Below are 27,075 nucleotides of genomic sequence, written 5' to 3' on the forward strand. Positions count from 1 at the left end.
CAGGTGGCTGGCACATGCATGGGCACCGGCCAGCTGGTCTTCAGGTTTCTGGTGCTCTGGCGCACATTCCAGTTTGGGCACTCGGTGCCAAAAAGGTTTGCCATCACTGCTCTAGATTATTGAACTTCATTAGGCTATCATGGGAAAATCTGTTTTTTTAAAAAAAACAGTCTGATTTCCCAGGTCATTAATCCCAGGCCAGAAAACAGAAGCTAGAGGCAAATCATGTTTCATCTCCCTCTTTCTTACTTCTCACTTCCAAATTATTTAGCCAACTGTGCCTGAAGTCCCAGAATGATGTATTGCTTGTCATAGAAAAGTGATGGGCTGGTAAACAAGGCTCTATAGTCTACAAAATCACATTTATCCAATAGAAAGCAATGCATGAATAATGGGCCAACTCGTAAGAATATGTAGAGCAACAGGATTAACTTTAATCTTTTTCAGTGCTGTTGAAATAACTTTTCCACTATTTCTAAAATGGCTCTTATGAAACAACCTAAATTCAGCTATCTGAATTTACAACACACCAGCCAAGTGATTTTCATTACATTTTATTTCTTAAATAATTAGCATAATTTCATAGCAAATACATAATTAGTGATACAATTGTATACAGGTTTCTCCTGAGCAAGACTCTTTCAATCTGTATTCCGGTATGATGAGCATAAGAATGCAGCCAAATTATGATTCCCAGAGCTAATGGTAATATCTCCCCTCCACCAGAATAAACATATTATGTACCAATTGGTAACACAATCATTATTCATAGAATGGGACTCTTTCCTAGCCACAATTCCCCTAGTTCATTTTCCCAATTGTGCAAGTGTTCTAACTCTGTACTAACAATTTAAATATCTGCTAAATTTACATCAAGTTCCCATAAACTGATGTCTTGGGTATTCGTCTCAAAACACTAGGCCAACATGGTCCTTGCTGATGAAGACCATGGGATTTGTCACCCAACTAATTTTATCAGCACCAAGTATTGGAGACTGAAGCAAAACCTTTTCATGGGCTATCTGAGAACCTGAATGCTTTCTCCTGAACAGATTTGTTCTGGAATAATAGATGACAGAGGACAACTTGGGAAGGTTGGAAGCGTATGTCAGCATCATCTGAGCGGTCCCTGAATGGGGCAGAGCAAAAAGTGGGGATTGGAAGAAACTCTGCAGTGGCCAAAACATTCACTAGTATTCTCTCTTTTGTCTTTTTACCTTAGCACTGCTGTTTTGAAGTGAGAATAGACTAGAGTGTTTACCATGAGATCATTCCCTTCCACATTCCCTTTTTTTCTTTCTACATGGAGATTCTATACCGGAAGAAATTAATTCAGCCTCCTCCATGCCTCTATTGCATCTCTCCAAATGACTGAATCACAAGTACATACTGGCCAACATCTCTCTCCATTACTTAGCCCGGATCAAATGCCTTGTGGTTTCCAAAAGGTTTGATATTTTATTGCTTATGTGGGCTGGTTGGGGGAATATATACTGCTCCAAGGGCTGAAGGCAGGCTGGCTTCATATCTCATCAGAACACCAATTAAAGCAAACAATTAATAGTGTTGCATTGTTTAAAAAATAGGGGATGCTCCATACCACTTCAGTGTTTTTTGTTCAGGCTCAGTCTGAATCTGAACAGAGATAGGCAGATCTCTTTTATCATCACAAGAGCCCCTTTGTTTTTATTCTTCTGGATCTAATATCTCAAATCCACTCAGAGCCAGCCCGCAGACAGGTAACTGAGCTTGCAATGAGGCTGGGTAGTATAGGATGACTCGATGAGAGCAAGGTTCATGTGCTCTGATCATTTCTCTTCTGGTAGCAAGCTATGCAGTAGCGCTCCTTGTGCCCACCGCTCACTGAACAAGCATGACACACAGTGCTGTGGCACCACCTGTGGGAATGGAAGAGAAAGACAAATTTAATGACCTGATTCCCAGCTCCAGCTCTGTCTGATCTGAAGGGAATTATCCAATCAGGGCTGAACATTCAGCTTCATCAGTAATGCTGCCTAATTATGCTAACTCACACAATAGCAAGGAGAAGCACAGTTTAATCTTGTTTCTTGGTTTACACTACGCACAGTGAAGTTTATATACCAATGCAGAAGGCAGTCATTATCTGCCAAAGAAGAGGGAGTCAAGGTATTCTCCAAAGCACCTGAGGGCAGGACAAGAAGCAATGGATGGAAACTAATCAAGGAGAGGAGCAACCTAGCAGTAAGGAGATATTTCCTGAGAGTTAGAACAATAAACCACTGGAACAACCTGCCTCCAGAAGTTATCAACTCTCCAATACTGGAAGTTTTTAAGAAGAGATTGGACAACATTTGTCTGAAATGTTATTTTCCTGCCTGAGCAGGGGGTTGGACTAGAAGACCTCCAAGGTACATTCCAACTCTGTTATTCTGTTCTATTCTATCTCCCTGGGAAGCAGGCCAAGAAAAGTCTAATACAATTGATTGCCTTAGCTTAGCTCAAAAAGCATGAACCTCTGTAAATATCAAATATATAAACATTGATGAGTCCTGCAAACCTTAGTCCAGTATTCCAGATGCCAATTGAGGCCCACAAACCAAGTTTGTGTCCCAATAACTGACATCCTGCCACCAATAATCAAAGCATAAAGTAGAGTTATTATAACCAGAAGCTATTGAGAAACTTATCTTAGTAGTTTGTCTCTTTTAAAACTATTCTAACCCATGAACACCACAACTACTGATAGCAAAGTTCAGTTTAACTGGTACATGGAAAAAAGTGTTCCTTTCCCATGTCTTAAATCTTATGTCAATCATCTTAACTGAGTAATTGTAGGACTTAGTATTATGTGAGGGGAAGAATGTCTACTTTGATGTCATTTCACATCTCTATATCATGTAACCTTCTTTCACAGGTGAGTAACTCTAACCTCTTCTTTTTAGTTGACCCTTAGCTGCATCTTCTCCAAAGCGACAATACAGTACCCTTTGGAGGTGCAGAGAACAGAACTGGACACCATACTGCAAGCATGGATGCACCAGAGATTTGTGTTGAAGCTGTACAATATCAGCACTTTCCTTTTTAATCTCTTTCCCGGTGACCCTTGATACAAAATTTACAGTTTCACAGTAGCCAAACAATGAGCAAATCTTTTATTTGAACTATTCAAACCTAGGCCTATCAGAGAGCCATTAACACATATGGACCTGGGCTGATTAGCACAACTGGCAAAGGAACAATGAAGTGTATTGTAAAAGTACATCACAAATGGAAATATCTATGGGCCCATGATAAACAAACATGATGGCATCACAGCCCCAGTTTCTGCGAGCCTTTGCAAAAGGTGTGGTATGCAAATAATATTGTGGTATGATAAAGCCCAGCTGTCTAAAGGTTAACTCTCTGTTTTTATCTCATGAGATATTTCTCATCACACTTGTTTTCTCTGCTTCTAAAAATGGCAACATCATATCTAGAGTTTAGACTTCCTTTTTCTACCGTTTCCTGGAAAAGAATGGCCAACCTCTTGAACTGTAGACAGTACCTAATGAGGTACCAAAGGTGTTTTTTTTTTTCAAGAGGCAACTGGACTTTCTGGTTTTTCTTTGAAGATGTGTCACTTCTCGCCGAAGAAGCTTCTTCAGCTTTGACTGGATGGTGGGATAACCATAACCTGGATGACTAAGAATCTCCATAGATACCTAAGGAAGTGGTAGCTGAGCAAAGTAAATCAGAGCGGGAGACTCTGTAGCAGAGTTTCCTTTTCTTTTACCAAGTAAATTCAGACCAATATTCTTTCCCTCACTACCTAAACTGAATCAGGAGCACAGCGCCAGGGATAGTTGCGTTAACACTCTCCCTAGTGCACTGTCCTTGTCTGTCATTTCTCCACCTCCAAGTACTGTGACTCATGAGTGACCTTCCCTAAATGGATGCCCTTGAAATGTTTTATTGCAAACCTAATAGTAGTGAAGCAGGAGGGGAGCAGTATTAATCCAAAAATATACTGGGTAATTCTGAGGAAAGATACTTTCCCCAGGTAAACTGTACTGTGTAAATCTGAAAATCAAGAAAACCATGGGGCAAAACCCAAGCCCCCATCCAACGAGTCCTGCCAAGGGAAAAAAAGATGCACTAAGGCCTGGCAACTTTAGGATATACTTTTCAAGCACTGACCAGCTGCAATAGCCAAGTCACATTCATTGGGTCTGTCAGTCCAGTGGAGAAGGAATCTTTCTCTGAAAACCTGTGGTTTTTTTCTCCTTAAGCTCTGGGACAGGTTGTGATGTGCCCACTTACAGCTCAATCTCTGTTTTGATCATGGTATGCTTTGTTCCCATGTTATAGTCATTTGTAGGTATTGTATAAGGGATGTGGTGGCTCAGTGGCTAAGATGCTAAGCTTGTCGATCAAAAGGTCTGCAGTTCAGCAGTTTGAATCCCTAGTGCCGCGTAACAGGGTGAGCTCCCGTTACTTGTTCCAGCTTCTGCCAACCTAGCAGTTCGAAAGCATGTAAAAAATGCAAGTAGAAAAATAGGGACCACCTTTGGTGAGAAGGTAACAGCGTTCCTTGCGCCTTTGGCGTTTAGTCATGCTGGCCACATGACCACAGAGATGTCTTTGGACAGCGCTGGCTCTTCGGCTTTGAAACGGAGATGAGCACCGCCCCCTAGAGTCGGGAACGACTAGCATGTATGTGCGATGGGAACCTTTACCTTTACCTAGGTATTGTATCTGGGTAACAACACCAGTAATCAGAACTGAACTGGGCAGTCTTTAGAAATCAAAATTAGAAATAGATGTAAATAAATACATCACCTGCACTGGTATCGGCGTGACATAAGCTTGAACTCTTTTTTGCACTGAAAGCACAACCCTGTGTTCTGAGGAGCAGCGTTCACAACTGGCAACGTGATACCTTCCGTCTTCTGCCACAAAGCATCCTTCTCCCTAAAATACACATAGCAAATACTTAATTTACTTCAAAATACTTATTGGCAGTTTGTTCCACTAAGACATTTGTATTTGGCTCATTTAGTTCCCATGCTATTGCTGTTTTTGAAGAACCTCAGTGGTTGGAGGTTTTAGAGGAATTTACTGTAACTTCCTTTTTAGAGGAAGTTTATGAAATTGATTTACATGACCTCTGGCATAAGAAACCTGAATATCCTGTTATGGTAAATCAAAGGAAGGTAATTTTATACAGCAGCAAATTTGTTTTTTATAATCTTAAAATGACTGGCTATAACAAAAGGTTTGCTTTGTGTGTATTTGAATGTCTCAGAAAATGTTTAACAAAGATCCAGCTACAATAATCTTGCTGTTGGAAGTGCAGTTCAAATGGTTTGGTCTTGTCCATTTATGGTCATATTTTGGGCCAACTCCAAAAGGATTGTTAATACAATTTTGGATTAAGCCTTGCATGCTAAAACGATTATGTTCTTCTTCCCGATAGATGGAATCTGTCATGAATTGTAGATCTTTTGGATATGAGGGCTGAGTAAAAGAACTACCATTCAACACTAGAATAAGGAATGCACACTTAATTTTCAGTGATGGCATTTTGAAATGTGTTGTCTGTTAACATTTGAACTACTTTTTTTTTTTTTTGACAAAGGGATGAGGAAGAGGACTTTCAAGCAATATGAACATGGTTTTTGGAATTGTTCTATATATGACATACAGATAAGAAACTTTTCCTTAACCGTCATCTTCCATCTTCTGAGTAAATATGCTCCATTGCTCAGCAGTTTGTATTGTTGAAAACCCTCTATCATTTAGTCAAAACCTTTTGCTTATAACCTGTAATTTTTGTGTTGCTTATTATCTTCTGGAGCAACAGAAAAAAATTGCTCTATTACCTATTTAATAGCTTTTTAAATATTTATCATCACGTAACCAGTTTAGACTAAACATACCCAACTCTTTAAAGTTTTCTTAGATTAAATAATGAGGATCTAGTCAAATTGTATGCATTGATCCAGTATCTGCTAAATTTTTGGTTTATGCTTTCCCCAGTGACTAACTAGGAAGCTTGCATAATAATCAAACTAATGATATTTCTTTTTTTCCCCTCCCTTTTACCATTGTTAATTCTCCATCAACAACATATCAAGTTGCATAAGATAACTCCGGGACAATGAATATGTCACCAGCTGGGACCTTGAAATCTGAACTAGTTTGGCAAAATTGGTCATTCATTATTACAGAACACCTGGTTGAAAATGGCTTCATACAATACAGCAGACCTGTCAGTGGATATTGTCCTCTGTCAGTACAAAATGACATCAATTTGATCTTCACAGGTCAAAACACAGGTTGGACTATGAATGTATCTGTGCAAGGAGAGCACTGATTGCTGTATCCCCAGCTTCACAAGGGAGTTTTCTCATGGACCTCCTATTTCAGAGAGACTAACAGGAAAGGCAATACAATCTCTCTTAGCAGGCCAAAAAGAAAATTACCATAAAAACTGCTTGGAAGTAATTAACAACAGCCACAAGATCAAATGACTCTGCTACCTTCTGGAGAGCAGTCACAGTGAGAACATAGTCTGCAGTCATTCAAAATGAATGCTTCATTGCAGTGGTATCAGGGAGTCACACTTTCATGGCCTTTACTGAAGGAGAACATCTCTCTGTCCCTTCTCTTTTTAAGTGGATACTGATCATCTTCCCCCATTATCATCTCCTCCTAACTTGGTTCAGAGATACATGAATAGTTTAACCAGCCAAAATCTGAAAGGCACCATGAGGTAAATCTATTCCCCAGAGCTGATTTAAAAGAATTCTGTTTAGAGGGTGCCAATTTTACCCTCATGTTCCCCCCCCCTTTTTTTTGAATTAGCTCAGATTCCTAATAATTGACTATCATTTTTCTCATCTTCAAAAACACAGTAGTAGCAAAGATGAGCTGGCTAATTATCATCTAATTGGGATCTGAATTGCTATTTGTAAAACCAATGCCATGTACTGTGAAGGCCTACCTCTGTGATAGTGCTGGGAAAGAACAGAGAAAAAAAGGACAGCCAAATACATGGTGGCTGAACTCAGTTACAGAGGCAACGGATACATCGTTGGAAAGCTTGAAGAATCAGTTTAGGGCCAGATTGTCATGGAGAAAAATCTATCCGTGTGATTATAAAAGTCAATGCTAACCTAATGGCATATAATCAATTATAATCAATGTCAGGTATTTGTAATGGAAACAATTACACTCATTACCTGAATGTGGAAAATATCCTGTCGAGACAAATGAGTAGGCCATCTGCCCTGTAGTGGATAGTGGCCTTCCATCCTCATATGATGGAAAAACATGCCACAAGATCTAAATGGGCTCCATTTGCTGTTTTTACTGGTTTCCATCAGGTTTTTTAAAAACTCTATTTCTAGGGTAAAGGTATAGTGTAGGGGTTCATCAATAGAGAATGTATGGGAAAAAATTAAATTTGACACTAAAGAAATAAAGGTTCACGACATACTTGGAAATAAGGCAGTATGAAAACACTGAAGACAAGAAGGATAAATCCAATAAAAAAATCTAACTAAGAGCCTTGGTAGTACAGGAGTTTAAGGCACCCTGTTATTAAGCTTATTAAGACCAGCTGCCTGCAATTACTGCAGGGTTCGAATCTCGCCAAGGCTCAAGGTTGACTCAGCCTTCCATCCTTTCTAAGGTAGGTGAAATGAGGACCCAGTTGTGGGGGCAATAAACTGACTTTGTATAAATATATACAAAAAGGATGAAGGCTATTGCTGAGCACATTGTAAGCCGCCCTGAGTCTTCGGAGAAGGGCGGCATATAAATCAAATTTAAAAAAAAAGAAAAAAAGAAGCCTGGTAGACCAGTACCTCTGCTAAATCCTAAAGAATTGTCACATGACCATCAAGCCATGCCCACCAAATAAGCCACGCCCACAGAACTGGTAGTAAAAAAATTTAGAACCCATCCCTGTATGGAACGGTGGATACAAGACAGACTTGGACAGATGCATGCAGAATATATGCACAGGGGAGGAAAGGAGAAGAGCTGAAGAAACTTAGCTTGGAAGTGTGGCTAGGAAAAAAGAAAGGAAATAGTTAGCCAATAGGAAGAGGCTTAATGCAGCAACACTTTTGAGGAGAGAGAGAGAGAGAGAGAGGGAGGGAGGGAGGGGGGAGAGAGAGGAGAGGAGAGAGAAGTCAATTCTAAAAGAGGACCTGCCTACTTTTAGAGTTTCATTGAATACCTTGGATACACTGGAAGAAGTGTCCGAGGACAGAATTTGAGCTTTCTTGGCCTGTAACCTATGTAGTATGCTTCCCCCAACCCCACAAGAATGAATTTCCAAAGCTAAAACCAACATGGAAGAAAACCATTATCGATTCCTGTTGGGCTCCCTTTACTCACTGCAGTAATTTCAAAAGTTTGATTTTCATATTGCTGATGAGGATTCCCTGTTCCGACAGCTCCTCTTTCAATTTCTCCTTCTCCTTCAATTCCTGGCAGTTTTTCTCCAGCAAAAGTTGCAACTGTTCCTTTTCTTGCTGCGAGCTAAGCAGGAAAAGAAAAGCTTGTGTAACTCAGGGTCTGAATATCAGAGCTGTGGAATGCTTCACAGTTCCTTCCAAAAAAGTGCTTTGAATCTCTTTCCTGTGGAGAAAGGAAACCTATGCATCTTTCATAGGGCATCTCCCACTGATCCCTGTTTTCATTCCATAGGTAATCCTAGTGATATCTAGCAGAGGCGGCAGTTCCCAGCATCTCTCATTATTAGACATACTGGCCAGCTTACCAGAGGTTGTAGTTTAATAATATTTGATGGATCACATAGGTTCCCTGCTCTAGTTTAGAAGCAAGAAGAAATGCTACTAGAGCAGCCTAAGCCTTTTAGAATCTATTCTAGTGTTTTAGGCTGCTGATTGTCTATTGTTGTGATCTCTGTGATCCCACTCCATTACAAGAATCAAACAGCAGACAGACATGCCAAGACATATCATTTAATTTAGTCTACACTGATCATTGCAGATGGCCTTCTTTTCACTGGTAGCAGCCCACTGTCCAATGAAATTGTGCCTCACAGCTTCAGGTTCACTAAACCAGAACTTGTGTTTGGTGTCCTTACCATTTAAATCAGTGTTTCTCAACCTTGGAAGCTTGAAGATGGGTGGACTTCAACTCTCAGAATCCCCCAGCCGGCTGGCTGGGGGATTCTGAGAGTTGAAGTCCACCTATCTTCAAGCTTCCAAGGTTGAGAAACACTGATTTAAAGCAAATGAAATGCATTATTAGAGAAAGCTTTATAAAACATCAACGCAGAGATTTTAAACTTCTTTTGCAAAATATAAGTGGGGTGAAAATGAGGAATACTCGATTGGTGAGAAAGCTCCCTGCTCTTTATGCTTCAAAATGATTAGGAATATAAGGGAGTGCCACGCCATGTCACACCTTTTGATCTACAGTCCCTTGATAGTGTTTGTGGGGACTAGTAATATATCTCTGATATTTTAGACAAAGTTGTTTTCTTCAAGCATCCCTTGAAGATGCCATGGTTTGAACCTTGAACTTTGAACCTTGAGCTATGAGTGCAAGACATGTGCTCTGTCCCTGAGCTATGGCCAGTTGCCTAAATATAGCTTTAAATATAATGGGTTCAGGCTCTCACCGGTTCAGCTGCTCCATGAGATGACCTATTGTTTTATCCTTGGCTATTAACATTTTTTTTGCTTGCCGGACATCTTCTGTCATTTTATCCAAATGGCCAGCTAGACTCTGGGAAATCAAGGATGAAAAGAAAGCACAGCAGAAGATCAGTGACTCTCAGGCAGAGAGCATATACAGTACACCTATCTCCCGGGAATTAAAATTGCCAATTGCCAATTATTAATTGCCAATTAAGACTTGATTCTGAACCCTCAAATTCTTCAATCATGTAATTGCTACATGCTGACTTCCATTCCACCAAAATGCAGAGAACTATGGCTATTGCCCCCATCTCCAAGTCAGCTTCATCTTACATTAGCTTTACAGCAAAACTTTCCTAAAACTTTTCCATTCTGGTAAAGTCTGTGATCTCTATGCATACCAAAAGGAGCTAATTTTCCAGAAAACCAGCAAAGCCCCTTTAATTTTCTAGAAATAAACATATGGTATCCCTCACTGAAGCCCTGTTTTCATTTCTAGAAGTATTCCTAGTGATATCTAACAGAGTTGGCATTCTTAACAATGCATGATATTTGGAATCCTTTAGTAAAGACATGCCAGTTCCTTATAGTTTTTTTTAGTAAAAACTAAGGCTTGCCATGGGTCTTATCCAATTTAAAAGATAAATATCAATTACATGTGGAACCATCCTCAGGGTTGTTGTTGGTATCCTATTCCCTGGCTGTCATAGAATTAAAAGGCACGTACCTTCTCATGCACTTCAATTCTCTGTGTGGCACTGTCACCTGTCTTTACAGGTCCTTCCAAATACTGAAGCACCTCAGCCTGAATCTCTTTCAATGTCAAAGCTGATCTCACTATTCCTTCTGTGGCAATGCCTCTTTCCTTGACAGGAGCCCTGGCTTCCTTGCTTTTGCTCTCACATGCTCGGTGTGTCATTGTGGTGGAAGAAACTGATGCTATCTGCAGAACAGCATCTTCCGTGGGCCACTTCCAGCATTGCTCCAGTTCCTCACTCAGCTGTTTTGCTATATTGGTGGTTTGCATTTTCTCCAGCTGCAGCTGCTCTACTTGATTTTTCAGCTTCTGGCACTCCTCTCTTAATGTGGAAGCAATGCTCTCACTTTTCTCCTGTTGGGTTTTCTGTAGAGTTTGGCTGGTGGCCTTTAATGTCTCCAGCTCGCTTCGAAGCCATGCCATCTCTTGAGTCTGCCCTTTCAGACTAGCGGTAGTACTTTCTGTCTGTTTTACCAAGACTTCTCTTTCTCCAAGGGCTTGTTGCAGAGTGGCCTGGAGCTGTTGCTTATCCTCTTGAAGCCTGACTATTTCTTTCTCAAAAGTATTTAGCTGGCCCGTGAGCGTCTGCAAAGTTCTTTCCCATCTCCTCTGGTCCTCAAGAGTTTCTGCCTCCAGCTGGAACTTTTTGCTGGCCATTTCCTCTAGCTGAGTTTCCAGGGTTGTGTTTTTCTCCAAGCTTTCCTTTAGGCAGGCAGATTGGTCATTCAGTTCTCTTTGCAAACTCAGGGCTGCTTTCTCATGGTCCCTCAGGGCCTTTTCCTGCTTCTCCAGAGACACTTGGAGGGTGACAAGTTGCTCTTGACACACCAGCAGCTCTTTCTGAAGGTCTTTCATTTCAAGCTTGGAAAGCACCAGACTTTGTTCTTGAGACACAAAAGTTTCCATAAGCGTCTCCTTCTCTTTTTCTAAATTCTTTATTTCAGCCAAACTCCTCTCTAGTCTCTCCTTAAGCGGATCTATTTCTTGAATGGTTGAATAGTCTTCTTTTTCCATCGCCCTGTAACATTTCTCTTCTGACAGCTCCTTGACTGTTTCCAGTTGGCCATGTTGGCTCTTCATGGCCACCACATGTTCTTCCCACCTGTCCAGGCTCTTTTCAGATACTTTTAATTTCTCCTGCAGTCCCCGACATTGAGAAATCAGTTGCTGTTGCCTCAAATCTTGGGCCTCCATATGTGCCAGATGCTTTCTCCTCTCTGCCTCCTGAGTACTCAGTCTCTGTTCTGCCTCTTTGAGAGCTTTCTCAGCACCGTCCTTCTTGGCCCAGGCCTCTTGACATTCCCCAGTCAAACTGGCAATCTTACATTCAGCTTCTCTGAGTGTTTTTACTACCTTGGCCAGTTCCTGCTGCTGTTTTTCCTGCTCACCCATTTTCTCTTTCTGTTGTTCTTCATACTTCGTCAGCTCTTCTTTTAGAGAGCGGTTCTCTTTAGAAAGAGTTTGCTTTAGAGATGCGTTTTCCTCTTGTTGCATGGCCAGCTTTTGCTGCAGAACGCTCATCTCCCCTATCAATGTACTCAAGCATTCTTGTTTCTGCAAGCTCTCACCTTCCGTTATCCCATCTACCTTCCTACAGAGGCAGTGTTTGGGTTGAGGATAACATAATCCTTGGATAGAAGAAACGTTGCCTGTTGGCTGCTCCTTTTCCAAATGGACCTGCAATTCACCATCAGCCTTCTTCTGCTCCTTGCCAGAAGGTGGACTCTGGACATACCTTTCCATAAAAGGATTCAGTTTCAGAAGGGAACCCATCTGCAAGAGACTTTTCTTTCTGCTTCGCCAGACTCCAATCCATTTCTCCAATGGCTGTTCTGGCCCAGGCCTCAACTGATCATCTACCCTTGAATCAGGAACATCCATCGTTCTGAGCCTGCTCCTGTGTACGAAGGTGCTTCCTTGATGAAGCCCCTGTTCTTGGTTTGAGTGTCCAGCCTATGGTAAATGAATAAACATTTGGTACAAGATGATACTACCCTGATAGAAATACTCAAAGATTTCAAGTTACAGTCGCCAAAACAATGCGCAGATTCATAAACAACGTGTGATGGAATTCTCTTAGCCTGGGAACAAAACGGGATGTTTCCAAAATATTGCAGATCAAGAACAGATGGGCATATTTTTATAGTGTAAGCTGCCTGGAGTCTCTATTTGCGATTTGGGTGGTCATATAAATATGTTTAATAAATAAATAAAAATAATATCAAGTAAGCAATTACCATCTTCCCCATTAAACCAAGACCAGTAAGAAAGAGTAACATATATATTGTTACTCTTACATACAATGGGTAACATACATATTAATAAATGAGGGCCAAGGTACACACAGCCAAGATTTTGCAACCTATCCCAGTGATGGGTTGCCCCCGGTTTGTACCGGTTCTATAGAACTGGTAGTAAAACCGGTGGAAGGCCCCACCCACCGACCCCGACATCATCAAAATGCTTCTGTGCATGCGCAGAAGAGCGTACTCGTGAAGCAAACACACATGCGTGGCCCCGCTGCGAACTGGTAGTATAGGTAAGTAGAACCCACCCCTGACCTATCCCCATTTTTACTTGCAATAAACCTGTCTAATCAGACTCCATGAGAATTTTACTTCTTTGGCTCTCTTTCTGAGCAGAAATAAAGTTCTGTCTCTCTGCTTCCTCGGTTCAGAATTGCTGTAAGGAAGTGCATAGCATTTGCACAGCAATTTGCAAGTACAGATAGTCCTCGACTTACAACAGTTCATTTAGTGACCATTCAAAGTTACAACGGCACTGACAAAAAATGACTTAGGACCATTTTGTCACACTTACAACCACTGTAGCATCCCCATGGTCATGTGATCAAAATTTGCTTGACAACTGGTTCATATTTATGACAGTTGCAGTGTCCCAGGGTCATGTGATCAACTTCTGACAAGCAAAGTCAATGGGGAAGTCAGATTCACTTAACAACCGGGCTACTAACTCAACAACTGCCATGATTCACTTAACAACTGTGGCAAGAAAAGTTGTAAAATGGGGCAAAACTCACTTAACAAATGTCTCACTTAGCAATCTAAATTTTGGACTCATTGTGGTCATAAGTCGAGAACCTCCTAGTCTCTCACTATGCTTGAACATTCATCCTCTCTCGGGATGAATTCTGCAAAGCAGGTGTTGTAAAAATGGAATGGGAAAGAAGATGGCTAGGAGTGATACTGATTACAGAAGCCATTATATCCCCGTTACTTCTTCCCTTAATTACAAAATTGAATTTGTAACTTTTTCTAAATGTTTGCCTTTATATTCACATAAGAAAAAGGATTGACTGGAATTGTGGAAATTGTTCCAAACATTTCTGAGGAACACCAGATTGGGAAAAATGGCTTTTATGGGAAATAGCAATAGCATTTAGACTTATGTACCACTTCACAGTGCTTTACAGCCCTCTCTAAGCGGTTTACAGAAGACAGCATTTTGCCCCCAACAATCTTGGTCCTTGTTTTATCGATCTCGGAAGGATGGAAGGCTGAGTCAACCTTGAGCCGGTGAGAATCGAACTGCTGGCAGCCAGCAGTCAGCAGAAGTAGCCTGCAGTACTGCACTCTAACCACTGTGCTACTATGGCTCTAGTAATAGAAGAAGTGATCTACTTTCAACTTTTGAAAGCCTTTCCCTGAAATTCTAAGTTTGAATATGATATGCATCATGCATATTATTTATTTATTGTGAAAACGAATAGGTAGCATCTCAACCAGAAGGCTTACAAAGCAATTTATAAATTTTTGTCCTTGAGTCCATAATCAGTTTTGTGGAGAGTTATGCGGAAAGTTCTACGTTTCTTTTTTTTAATAGACAAAAATACTAGAATGAACCAAGAATCCAAACCATTGCTGGTATCTTCTGCAGGAAAAAAATTGCATGTATAAAGGAAGCAGAGGCAAAACTGGTATAGCCTCAAGACACATATTATACAGCTGATTACTGAAGGTAAACAGGTGAGACTTGGTCATTGGTTACACTTGGAGCCCATGATAGAAGAAAGGTTAAATAAATAAACTCTATACCTTAGACAATCCATCCTCTGATTGGGTGTACTTTACAGCTCTGGTGGAAAATTGTGGCAAAATTCTAGGAAAAATAACAATAATAGATCAAGGAGGAAACTGCTGACTTCAGCATCTAATTTCCATGCTCTGTTTCATAGCATTTCTGGAGGAGGTTTCTCAAAATAAGCTACCTGAAGTCAGTTTGAATTGTGATCCTCCAGAAATGGCTAAACTACAACTTCTGGTATTCCCTATCATGGCTGCTGTAAATCTTAGCATTTAGCAATCACAGATTCTTCACCATTACCCCGAAGAGAGCATTACAGATTACAATGTGGCTTAAATCTGTGAGAAGAGTAGAAAGGGTGCATACACAGGAGCATTATAGACTATTGCATAAAGGGACCACAAACAGTTCACAAGGGCACATAAGAGTTTGTGCAAGTTTCACAGAGTCTGAGGGTTCACTAGCAGAAAAAGTACATGAATCTGAATATGGAGAACAACTAGTCTTGTAAAGTTGTGGAGAACGATGATGAAAGGAGGAAAGAAAAGAAGAACATAAATGTTGTAATACTAGAGAAGCGTATTTGTAAAAAAATAACACAATAGCTAAAGCCTGATTATAATTTCCAATGCAGCTGCGCTTCTTATGGCAGCATTTTGAAGGTTGGAGGAATATACGTTCCATAGTACAGGGGTGGGCAACTGTGGCCCTTTTACAACCTGTGGACTTCAACTCCCAGAATTCCTGAGACAGCCAAGCTCAGGAATTCTGGGAGTTGAAGTCCACAGGTCATAAAGGGGCCATATTTGCCCACCCCTGCCACAGTACATAGGTACCTGAACAATAAACCATGAAACTGTTCCCTTATATTGCTCCAAGATGCCTTATTCAGAAACATCAGTGTGAGATGGCTAAATGTGAATCTCAAGTTCTTCACATTTGGGAAGGTTTGTTACTTGTTACTCACTCTGAGACTATGGGCCATGCAGCATCCAAATCTTCTCTGCGGAGGGCCAGGTGGAAGGCAATGCCATCCAACTCATAGAGGGAGCTCAAAATGTCTGTCCGTAGCTTTTCGTCCAAGAAGGGGCTACGTGCATAGTACCACTCACTGCAAAGAACAAACAACAGAGCATACTAACTCCCAGCTACCCATGTTACCTCCATTCCATTCCCACCAGAGCCAAACAAATGTAACTGGCTTAGAAGGCGGGGGACCACCTATTTATTATGAACCTTGAGAATGCAAGAGAAATTAATACAGTTAACATACATCTACCACCCCTTTAACTCTGCCAACCAAGGATTGCCCCTCTAAATTGGGGTCAGGGTTATATTGAGACCCAGGGCAAAGAGAACCCTGAAATCTTTAGTGAGATTCTCAAAGCCTATCTAAAAATTTAATTCATTCATTCATTCTTGATTGTATTTAAATAATAGCATTTAAGTATAATTCATTTAATTCAAAAGTACTGTAAGTGTTATCTTGGCACTAGCTGTTTCTTTGTTCTGAACTCATCTCTTAGTTTTTAAAAAAGTTTACCCTGTGAAGATAGCTGGGGAATTCTCTAGGAGCATTTCCACTCTGCCATGCTTTTCATCCCACAAAACCTCAGAAGCAATTTGGGCTCTAACTCTATCTGAGTTGACTTGAAATACTGAGACGAAAGGGTGAGTATCAGTGCCTTGAGCTACCACACTCTCTGCAACAACAAAAATCTCATCACCTGCACTCCATACCAAATGGAAGAAAGCAAGAGAGGCAAAAACAAAATAAGGCGCCTTTATTAAATCTTGTCAATTTTACACCTTTTAATTTTTAAAAATTGTATAGATAGAAGGGGATTTATGACATGTCTTGTAAAGAGCCTGTAGTACAGTGGACTAAAGCACTGTTATTAACAGATTAACATCTGCTGCTTGCAATTACTGCAAGTTCAAATCTCATCAGGCTCAAGGTTGACTCAGCCTTCCATCCTTTCAAAGGTAAGTGAAATGAGGACCCAGATTGTGGGGGCAATAAGCTGACTTTGTATATAAATATACAAAAGTATGAAGGCTATTGCTTAACGCATTGTAAGCCGCCCTGAGTCTCCGGAGAAGGGCGGCATATAAATTAAAGCAAAAAAATAAAAATAAAAATCACTGCATTAGCATTTTCTTACTGGTCTTAAAAAAATCAGCAATCTGGAAAACAGATGGAGGAAGAGCTCTCATCAACGTGGAACCACACAGATAGCTGAACTTCACAGTAGCTTTCCCTGTTCTGTACCTGAACCAGAAATAAATCAGCCTAACTTTCCAACAATACAGAGATCAAGCTCAGTGGTGGAAATCAATTTTTTTTACTACCGGTTCTGTAGGCGTGGCTTGGTGGGCATGGCGTGGCTTGGTGGGGAAGGATACTGCAAAATCTCCATTCCCACCCCACTCCGGTCAGCCAGAGGTGGTATTTGCTGGTTCTCCGAACTACTCAAAATTTCCGCTACCGGTTCTCCAGAACCTGCTGAATAGCACCCTTGATCAAGCTGTTTCCAAACCGGTACTGAATAATTGCAAGGGAAGATTCTTACCTGGTGACTTCTGGTTCCATGAAGCAGAGCTGCAAGGTCTCAGCTAACTGTTGATGGACCAGGCAGTAGCGGATGAAAGCACGGCCTTTCCCCACAGCGGTTTTCAGCTATCGAAGAAACAAATGTATGTTCCAACAAAAGACCAAAGTAGTAAAGAACTCCTTAAATTGCCCTATTTGCTAAATGTATTTATTTATACACTCTTTCTAGGCTATCCAACTTGGCTTACATCTTCTTCCATGTTCCCTGTAATTTGTCTTTCCCACTTGCTTCCACTGCAACGATCCATTGTGCCAATGTCCTAATCTTGGTGCAAATCAACCCATATTGATGTTCTTCACCAGAATCTGAATAAAGAATGAACTATCACCAAATTTCCTTGGGAACTGCGCTACCTTGATATAGAACTATGACTGACAGATTCTAAACAGTATAGCGTGTATCAGTAGTGGGTTCCATTTACCTTTGCTACCGCTTCGGAACTGTGAGTGTGTGTGTGTGTGCTTGCTTCGCTCGTGGCGCTTCTGCGCATGCGCAGAACCTTTTGCACATGCGCAGAGCATCCATGATGATGTCCGGGCGGGTGGGCGGAGCCTCCCGCCTCCACCACTAGTGGTTCGCAATCCGGGGCAAACCGGTAGAAACCCACCACTGGCATGTATTTATTTTGTAGGTACATGTATGTATGCACCCCCCCACACACACATATTCGGGTATATATACATACAGCACATATGTAGGTTATCCTTAGATAATGACTGCCCTTTTTAGTGACCCTTGGAACTTAAAATGACACTGAAATTTATGATCAGTCCTCAAATTTATGATGATCACAGTGTTCCTGCTGTCATGTGATTACCATTTATCCGGCTTCTGACAAACAAACTCAAAGGGGAAGGAAGTTGCAAGTTGTGCTCACATGATGTTTGATTTAGTGCTTGCATCTCTTAGTGATGAAGGTGCTGGTTCCAATTGTTAAGTGAGAACTACTTGTATAAAGAAAGCAATGTAATACAACAATGCTAAGTATGTCAGGGAAAGCTGTATCTCCTGTATATGCACTTTTGTAATAATCTATGTTCACAACTTCAACAGTTGTAGCTTCAACCTTAAACTTAAACTGTCTACCATGGACCTCACACCATTCCTAAGAGGTCTATAATGGGGTGTGCATAAGCGTACCAGCGTGCCTACCGTCCCTGTCCTACTGCCCCCATTTAATTGTACTCATTTCATGTGCTCATGTCCATGTTTATACTTAGACCTGCTATCTCATACATATTTGACAAACTAAAATAAACAAATAAAAAGTTTCTCATCAAAGAAAAAATAACACTTCAAAGAGTTGCAACCCAATCTTCAGTGCCCATAAGAGGTGACTCCAATTACAACTAGGTCTTGATTAGCACTGATAATGAATCCCACAAAGGGGTCACATTATTTGAGGGTGCATGATTCAAAGTGATATTTCTGTGGAAAAAATGGCAATTGGTTCCAGCTTGCTAAAAATAAGCCATGAACATTTTTTCAAACCAAGGATAAAGAGATGGGACCCACATGTGCTCCAGGTGGCTGCTCCTTAGGCAGGACAGTGGTCCCCCATTGGTTTGAATGCCAGGAGATAAAGGGTTTAATTCAATGGTGAAATTCAAATTTTTTACTACCGGTTCTGTGGGTGTAGCTTGGTGGGCATAGCAGGGGAAGGATACTGCAAAATCTCCATTCCCACCCCACTCCAGGAGAAGGATATTGCAAAATCTCCATTCCCACCCCACTCTGGGGCCAGCCAGAGGTGGTATTTGCTGGTTCTCCGAACTACTCAAAATTTCCGCTACTGGTTCTCCAGAACCTGTCAGAACCTGCTGGATTTCACCCCTGGTTTAATTATCAAACTCACAACCATGACGAAGCCTTTTAAAGCACACTAAATTTACTAACCTTGCTTCTACCTGTTTGGGGAATTGCTTATCTAACTATCTTAAAGCTATAGAGATCTTTGGGATGACAAATTTGAAAAAGCAGCCGGTAAGTCTATCTTCATTTCTGTATACAAGAAAAACTAACTATATGTTTAAGAACTTAAAGAATTTGAAATAAATGGCAAAATATTTAAATAAGATTTGGAACCAAAAATGTTATACATGAATTAAGGGACTAGAGAAATTTGGAATATTTAAACTTTTATTATAAAATGTTGGAACCGACTACATGAAATAAACAACTTTTGGGGGAAACCAGAATTATGTTGTCTACTGTAAGTCATAACAGAAATTAGAGACTTTATGATTTAAATTGGACACTAGAGGGGATTAAAGATGCAAGGCAGAAAGAAAACTGCCTTTGGTATTGATGAAAATTGGGTTTTACGAAATGATACAGAACACTATAACATTGGAAATATTATAGGAGATTTTTAAAAGAAGGACCAGAATATCAGTGACAATGTTTGCTTCTATCGATAGACTTAAGTTTAAAGGATGTTAATAAAAGAAAGACAGATGTGAAATCATTCCTTTTTCCATTTTGCACCCACAAAGATTAACAGTGTCTAAAATCCCAACTGCAACAACATGGGAGTTAGCCTTAATTGAGCATGAGCAATCCTTGCAATAATTGCATTTTGGGTCATATTAAGCATGACCTGGTATCAAATTACATTGTGCACTAAATAGAATATTACATTAATCAAACTCACACTAATCACAATCTGTGTGTATTATAATTGTTAGATGACAAAATTTCAAAATTTTTCTTCTTTAAAGGTAAAAATTAAAGTGAAAAAGATTCTTTAAAAATACTAGATAACATGGATCTTTGAATATTTCTGTATGTCATGGACATTTCCATAGGAACATAATTTCCATTTCTTATTGGGATCCCTTTGTCAAACACAAAGACTAATGCCTATTTAAAACGCAGAGCACAATTCTAGAACATCTCATTATTTCACTTGGAAAAGAATGTTTTTGGAAGAAATACAGTATGAACTCCTGGGCATATGCAGGTTGCCAACAAGGGATGTAGTATTATTCAATAATTCTATTCAACAAATCTCACAACTGTACGCTGACCTAAGAAATAATGTAGCATATTCAGTTTTGTTTATCAAAGCGTGCAAACCCAATTGTTTCAGTTTTATAAACTTCAGTTTATGACTCAGAATTATTTGTAAAGCAAGTGAAAGGGGTTGTTCAAGAAATTATGGTTAGAACAAGCCATACCAATTTGGTTATTTATATGTACATGTGATCAGTAACAGAATGCTCTTGGCATGAAAGGCTGAAATGCAGCTTTGTTCAAATTTGTTCAAATTAAGGAAATTGCAATGAGATTATCTTGGTCCCAGACATTAAAAATAAAAAGAACACTGTGTATCTGGGTAGATCTTTAAAAGCTTAAACATGGAGCTGTAGAAAGAGATAAATGTGAAGATGTAAATCTTGGATTGTACTTTTGGCAAATAGTTTTGACTAACCAGATTGCTATAGTAACTACATTTCCTTTTTTAAGATGTTTAGTGTTTCTTATGATATGCACTCATATGCACTTCCAAAATTTTCCAAAAATGAAAAAAAATAATTACCTCAATCTTTCCAAACCTAACCACCTCTAGATAAATGAATTGGAGTACAGTTCCTCATCCAGCATGCTGGATTTGTAACATATCATATCTGGAAGGTACCAGGCTGAAGTATAGCCGTAGAAACATAACAGCATTTACTGCCATGTTTGTGAATATCATCTTAATATCTTGCTTCTTGAATGGTGTGTTGTTTAAGTCACCAGTGCATGACTAACAGATGTTGCTGAATTACTACTCACAATAGCCCAGCTAGCAGTCATGAATGATCCTTCATCATTAGCCTTGCAGTTTAAGGTATTAGAAATTGTAACTCATCAATATCTGAAACATTCCAGAGGTGGAGAATTCCCCATACCTCCTCTATCTTTTCCCATGGCAAAGAGAAGTGCAGCATAGTTGATTTGTTCTCACCAGTCTACACTGCCCCATATTCCACAATAAATTCACATAAAATATAAGCTAATCTTACTTTGTCCAAAGAAGTGACATGTTGAACCCCTGCATGTGGGTTGCTGTTTAGCCGGGTGAAGTTTCGGCTCAGAAAATCCCAATAATCTTTTTTCTGTCCAAAGAGATTTTTCTTCTCTTTCAAATCATACTAGAATATGGAGGAAGTGAAATATTATTAACATTTGTATATTCTTCATTGATGTTCTCATTAATGATTCAGTAGCTGATTATAAGCTGACTGGTGACAGAACTGAAGAATAGGTGGTTATATATTTTCTAAATAAGCATGTTTTTAGGGAATACTATAAAGATACTGGAGTTTCAGATAGGAATGCTGGGGGAAAATAACTCTGTACTACTCCTCTTCATCACATAGCAAAAAGTAAAATTCTGTTGGGGCAGAACAGAGGTGAGACTTTGCCTAAGGGGTAAGGAGTGATTTCAAAAGCTGGGAGTGCATCATGTTACAACATTAGTAGCTAGAACCAATTTAAATTGTATTTCTTGTGATATACTCTATAATCCAGGAGTAGAAGACCAGTCTTTAATTGGGGGCTATACAGTATTTCTTTGGGGCTATCTATGAGGATTTTTGGTAATGGTGGCTACCAACACATGCAATGAGCAGAAATTAGCTAGGACAGTTCCCTCCCTCCCTCCCTCTCTCTCCTAGTTTCTCTCTCCCTCTCTCTCCCTTACTCGCGCTCTCTCTCTCTCTCTCTCTCACACACACACACACACACCCTCCTTCTCCTCCCTTTCTTCTCTCTCCCCGCTTCAAGAGAAACAGATCACATTGCCAGAGATTTGAACTAAGTCCTAGCAGAGGGTTGCTGAAACTGGAGCAACCCCTGCTATTACCTCCAGGAGCCCAAGAGTCCTATTGTCAAGCAAAGTCCTAGAATTGACAATTAAGTCTCATACCTGCAGTAGAAATTCCAGTTGGGCACAGAAGGGTTGCAGTTCCTGGCTACCATCTGTCACTGGGAGACCCCGCTCCCGGTAGTTTTGGTTCAAATCAACCAGTGTATCTAGTGGGGGGAAAGAGCGAATTCATAAAACATCTGAGTCCTGCTGTAGCATTTCTTCTCCTAAAGTTAAAATCAGGTGAAGAGAGTTTGCCAAACATACCCATTACAATCTAACCAAAATATCAGAACAAGGAATAAGGAGGAAATATATCTGGGAAGATCCCATAGAGGGATTTCATAAACTAGCAAAAAAAAAAAGAGGCTGACTCCCATGAAAACTTTTTAAAGGCTGCACACAGTTCTCATGTACAGAAAGCAAAATGATGGAACGAGCATAAAAAAGCTCATTCAGCAAGGTTATTTATGCCATCACCTGCCCTCTTGCAAAGGAACAGATTTTTAAAAAGTGTGATCTGTTCTGGGCAGAGAGGCAATCAATCAATCAATCAAAAGCAGGTTGACTCGCAGAGTAAAATATGTTAGCAGATGGGATGCCCTACTTATTGTTTTATTATTTATACCTTTAGCTAGAAAGCTCAACTTTCAGGGGTATCACTGCCTCCATACAGGATAAGTTGCCTGCGAGGGTCTGCACTTTTTATCGCTGAACTTCTAACAAAGCCAAGTCTACTCTGAGTTTAATTTTATTACTCCAGCCCTGTTAACCTGCTTGATCAAGAACCCATCCGTGTCTGGGTTAGGATCTTACCCAGTGATCCCATCTCTGATGGCAATCTGTTTAAGGCCTACTGTATATATGACAGTGTCGTCACAACAATGTCAACACAGATAGCATTATGGTCAATACTTATAACCTCCTATGTGTAAAGTCCGGTATAAGAGTTATCAGGGAAGCATCAGAATAATTTCTTCAGTTTATGGGCATCCCTGCTAGATACTGTAGATGCAGTGAGTAAGGCTTAGAATAATCTGCCTTTTATTCTTACAGACATCTTTCAAATTACAGGAAGGCATGTTGTGGTGAGGATTCATGAGGTTTGCCACAGAAGCATAACTGAGGCCAGTATAAGCTCCTGCTAAACTCACATATGATTCCACTGAGTTAATTATCCCATTCTGAGTGGTTTCTTTTCTAGCCTGTGGCATGATAGGCACTTACCTTGGGTTTTCTGGCTAGTTCTTTCTAGCTAGATATTTGCAAAACTGAAAAGCCGTTTTAATTTTAATTCAGTGACTGGGGTCTGCTCACTCTTTCTAATTCTGGCTAGGTTCTAAGTGATTCTCCTAAGGGGGAAGATCAGCAGAAACTGCCTATTCCCCAGCCATCAATTGTGCTTTGTTCAGACACAAGGTATAAAACATAATATAATACAAAAGAATTCCATTCCAAGGGATATGTGAGAAATATGCCCAACGTCCAAGCAGAAGCCAGATAATGCCCATCATTTTAGTAATGCCTATAGCGAAGAGAGCAGTCATACATACTTACTCTTTAAATCCTTAATCACATGAAGTATCTCTCTGTCAGCAGCCATAATTCCATATCACCAATCCTTCAAAGGAAACAGTTATTAGTTAAGGAAATTCCATGCTGGGTCTACAGTCAGCAAGAATAGTAAGGATATTTCAAGGAAGCAGATTCTGGTGTCGTAAACAAATAAAAATTATTTAAATATGCATTGTTATTTAAATTTTTACTGTTAAGGATCCCTTTTTCTGGGAATTTCATGTCTTTTTTTTTTTTAATTTGAATTATATGCAGCCCTTCTCCGGGGACTCAGGGCGGCTTACAATGCGTTAAGCAATAGCCTTCATACTTCTGTATATTTGTACAAAGTCAGCTTATTGCCCCCACAAACTGGGTCCTCAATTTACCTACCTTAGAAAGGATGGAAGGCTGAGTCAACCTTGAGCCTGGTGAGATTTGAACTTACAGTAATTGCAGACAGATGGTGTTAATCACAATGCTATCAGTCTGCTGAGCCACCAGGCCCATATCTTGATGGCTGCACAGACATGTACAATACCCATTTTAAAAACATCAGTATAAAATAGGTTGCATGTAATGCACAATATATAACCTTCCATATTAAGAGAAGGTAGTTGAATCTTTCTTTTTTTTGCTCATAACAGTTTGCAGATTATTGTTATTCAGTGATTACTAATCCTGATAAAACAAAACATTTTTTCCACCCAGGAAGTGTTGAAAACTCTGAGCAATAATTTCTTCCCTAAAACATACAAAGAACTAAACTAACTAATCTCAAATGGACAACATTGGTTAGGATGAGTATTTCACAGCAGCTGTCTTCTGAAAACATGGAGCCACCAGTCCTTTCTTCCTACCTCACAAGAAGGAAGCCAAGAGGCTGAAAAGACAGGCAGGAAACTAGTTAGTAGGTTCTCCTGCTCCTCCTTCATCTGCTGTTCTAGGTGCTCCTTCAATTGATCACCCAAACAGTTTGCTATCTGATGGATTCAGATGGACATTCCCCTTGCAAGGATCATCAAGCAATGCAAATATGTCTCTCCATGGAAATCAACCTTGGAGACATCCATATTGTGGTAATGGAAACTTCTGCCATCACTTTTTCTCCTGATAGTGATCCCTGGACAGTGGAAGATGAGTCTCCCTTACAATGAGTTTAGCTCCTGGGGATTTTTCGGATAGATCTATGCAGTTTTCTTGGCAGCAATGCTGATGTGGTTTGCTAATACCTTCCTCTGGGAAGGTTTTTCAGTTTCTCAATCTAGTCCACTCTCCTAGTATTTCTTAGAAGATTCCCATCCAAGTCCTAATCAGGACTAATCCTTCTTGTTTTACTTGAGTTTAAGACTAATTAAAGGAGATTTTGAATTCCTAAGAGTCCAACCCTCCTCTGTTACTCTAATAATTTTCAATGACTTATTTTTCTTCCATCTGTTAGGTAGCTCCTTTCTATCCCAACTGATGTGAACTCAGGAGGAAGTAATACTTCCTCAATTAGTTTCTCATTATTTACTCTTCGCTTCAAAGGGCTTTTCAGCCTGAGTTTCTGTGCCAACCATACTTCTATTCCTGCCTTCATATATTCCTTTATTCCCCACTCTATTTTCCATCCTGATCGGTTCTTCTGAAAGGAACGGGGGTGGAGGGACAACCAAACACCCCTCTCTAATTTGGATAAAGATTGCACTAGAAAACAGAAACAACAATAACAAAATCAAACTTCATTTCCTTTCAACTTTCTAGCAACCTTTTATCCTTAAGGCTACCCCACCCCCTGAAATTTTCGAGCTACTTTTGGAACCACACAAAATATCCCAGTGACCAAGCCTGCCTTCTCTTATATTTGCCTAATAATTCAAAAGGTCTTAGTCCCCAATCAACATGCTTTGCATCTTTGGCCTATTCAAGGAACATTTACAAATCACTTCAGGCCTTGTAAGAAGTCAAATGAGACCTTGGCAATGCCCAGTTTTTGCAGCCCGTGGGTAGAACAACAAATGATGACCTACTGACACAAAATAAGAAATCAAAAAATCATAACCATTACTTAAATGCTGTTTTTCAAAATGCAAATTTATAAATTTGAGCCACTTCTGAGCTTAAGATCCAGACCAAATGACGTCCTCTCCTTCCCCACCCTTGATCTCATGCCTCTCAAACCTGTAGAAGATCCAGCTCTCTCAGTTCTGCACCGTAGCTCTGTAGAGACTTTTTAGATGTTTTCCCTGTAGGCAAGTTCAAATGTGGACCTCCTGAAGTCTGAGAATTAACCTACCTGTGGGCAGTTTTCAACAGCCTGACAGAGACAGCTATCTATTTACAGTTGCTTCCTTCATGTTGCCCCCCAGGGCAGCTACTGCTGGCAATCCTGGCATTTGCCTCCAGTTTCTGAGCAGCTCAGGCTGCACATACCTGATTCGAGAGACTGGATCCTAGCTGAGGACTGGAAAAACGAGCTCTAACACCGGATCTCTGGATAGCCAGACATGAGTGGTTTCCTTTTTCCACTGGAAGTCACTCCTTCCCTAAAGGGAAAATGTGATGTTAGAATCTCCATGGTTTCCAGAAAAAGGAGCACTAATGTAGGCCTGATCTAACCCTTTTAGATTCAGACCTTGCCCGGGCAACAGGAAGAACGGTTGCAATTACTTGGACTATTTTGCTGTTTTCTGCATTGTGATTTGGTGGGCAGTTTGCAATTTGGAGCAAAAGGGGAATTCAGTATGTCTTGAAGCGAAAACAAAAGCCAAGTACCACTGTGATTGCCAGGCCTTTCAGATGATATTGTGAACCACTAGGCTGCCTAGTAGTGTTATTGGGAAGGCTGGTTCAGTTTGTGAATGAAATGCAACCATCACTATTCCTTAAAAAGCTGCTTTGCAGATAAAGGGAAGAATGAACAGGAGCACTGCAGACCTTCCCCTCCAGATATGTTATGTGAGGGATGGTATATTCTATTTCTTCTCTTTTTTTCCCCCTGAGAGTGATTTCTACACCGGTTCCTGTGAAGAAAAGTACTTAACCGCGTAGGAATAATCTTCCTGCATCTTGAGATACTTAATGGAAATCTAACCCCGGATAGGGTGAAAGGGCTAGCTGGAAGATGGTGTTAGTCAGTTTCCTCGGAAGCCCGGCTAGCTCGCTTCTCGGTCGGGCAGATCAAGTTAGGGGCGTGGGAACCGAGAAGAGCTTCTCGACGTCCTGCGGGATCGAGTTGAGCGGTGGCCGCCGGATTTGGGGGGCGCGATCGAGGGATAGCTGGACTTTGAGGCGGGATTGTTGAATTTTGGGGCGCGATCAGGAGACAGCGGAGTGTCTCTGTCCGGCCGCCCTCCTGTCAGAGATGTAAAGCGCCTGCAGCTCCGAGACTCACCGCCATGTCCGCCCCCTCCGGCCCTTGGCCCTGCGGTTCCTCTGCGACCTCCCGATGTCTACCGGCAAACCGAAAGTTTCTCGACGGAAAACCTCTTTCCGGGTTCGAGCGTTTGGTGCCCTTTCCTCCACCGGAGGCGTAGCGCCACATCTTCCTCTCCTGCGGGGGAAGGGCGAAGTCGAGAGTCGCAGACCAAGAGCACGTGAAAAGGGGGGCAAGCAAGCAAGCAA

At 40.6% G+C, this 27,075-nt stretch overlaps 1 protein-coding gene across 1 annotated transcript; it reads right to left on the reverse strand.

Annotated features, from left to right (window-relative positions):
- Positions 1-538: 538 nt before the first annotated feature.
- On the reverse strand, positions 539-27,015 carry RUFY4 (RUN and FYVE domain containing 4). Its single transcript, XM_034421752.3, has 13 exons — positions 26,846-27,015; positions 25,885-25,997; positions 23,473-23,536; positions 21,976-22,082; positions 21,071-21,199; positions 17,019-17,125; positions 15,413-15,556; positions 14,457-14,520; positions 10,372-12,354; positions 9,626-9,732; positions 8,371-8,514; positions 4,801-4,932; positions 539-1,898 (listed from the first exon to the last, which is right to left on the reverse strand). Exons 3-13 carry the CDS (start codon positions 23,516-23,518, stop codon positions 1,796-1,798), a joined length of 3,066 nt encoding a protein of 1,021 aa, XP_034277643.2. The 5' UTR covers positions 23,519-23,536; positions 25,885-25,997; positions 26,846-27,015; the 3' UTR covers positions 539-1,795.
- Positions 27,016-27,075: the final 60 nt, after the last annotated feature.

This window comes from Pantherophis guttatus, chromosome 1 (assembly GCF_059756535.1).
Source record: "Pantherophis guttatus breed Tessera chromosome 1, ASM5975653v1, whole genome shotgun sequence".
NCBI classification, from domain to species: domain Eukaryota; kingdom Metazoa; phylum Chordata; class Lepidosauria; order Squamata; family Colubridae; genus Pantherophis; species Pantherophis guttatus.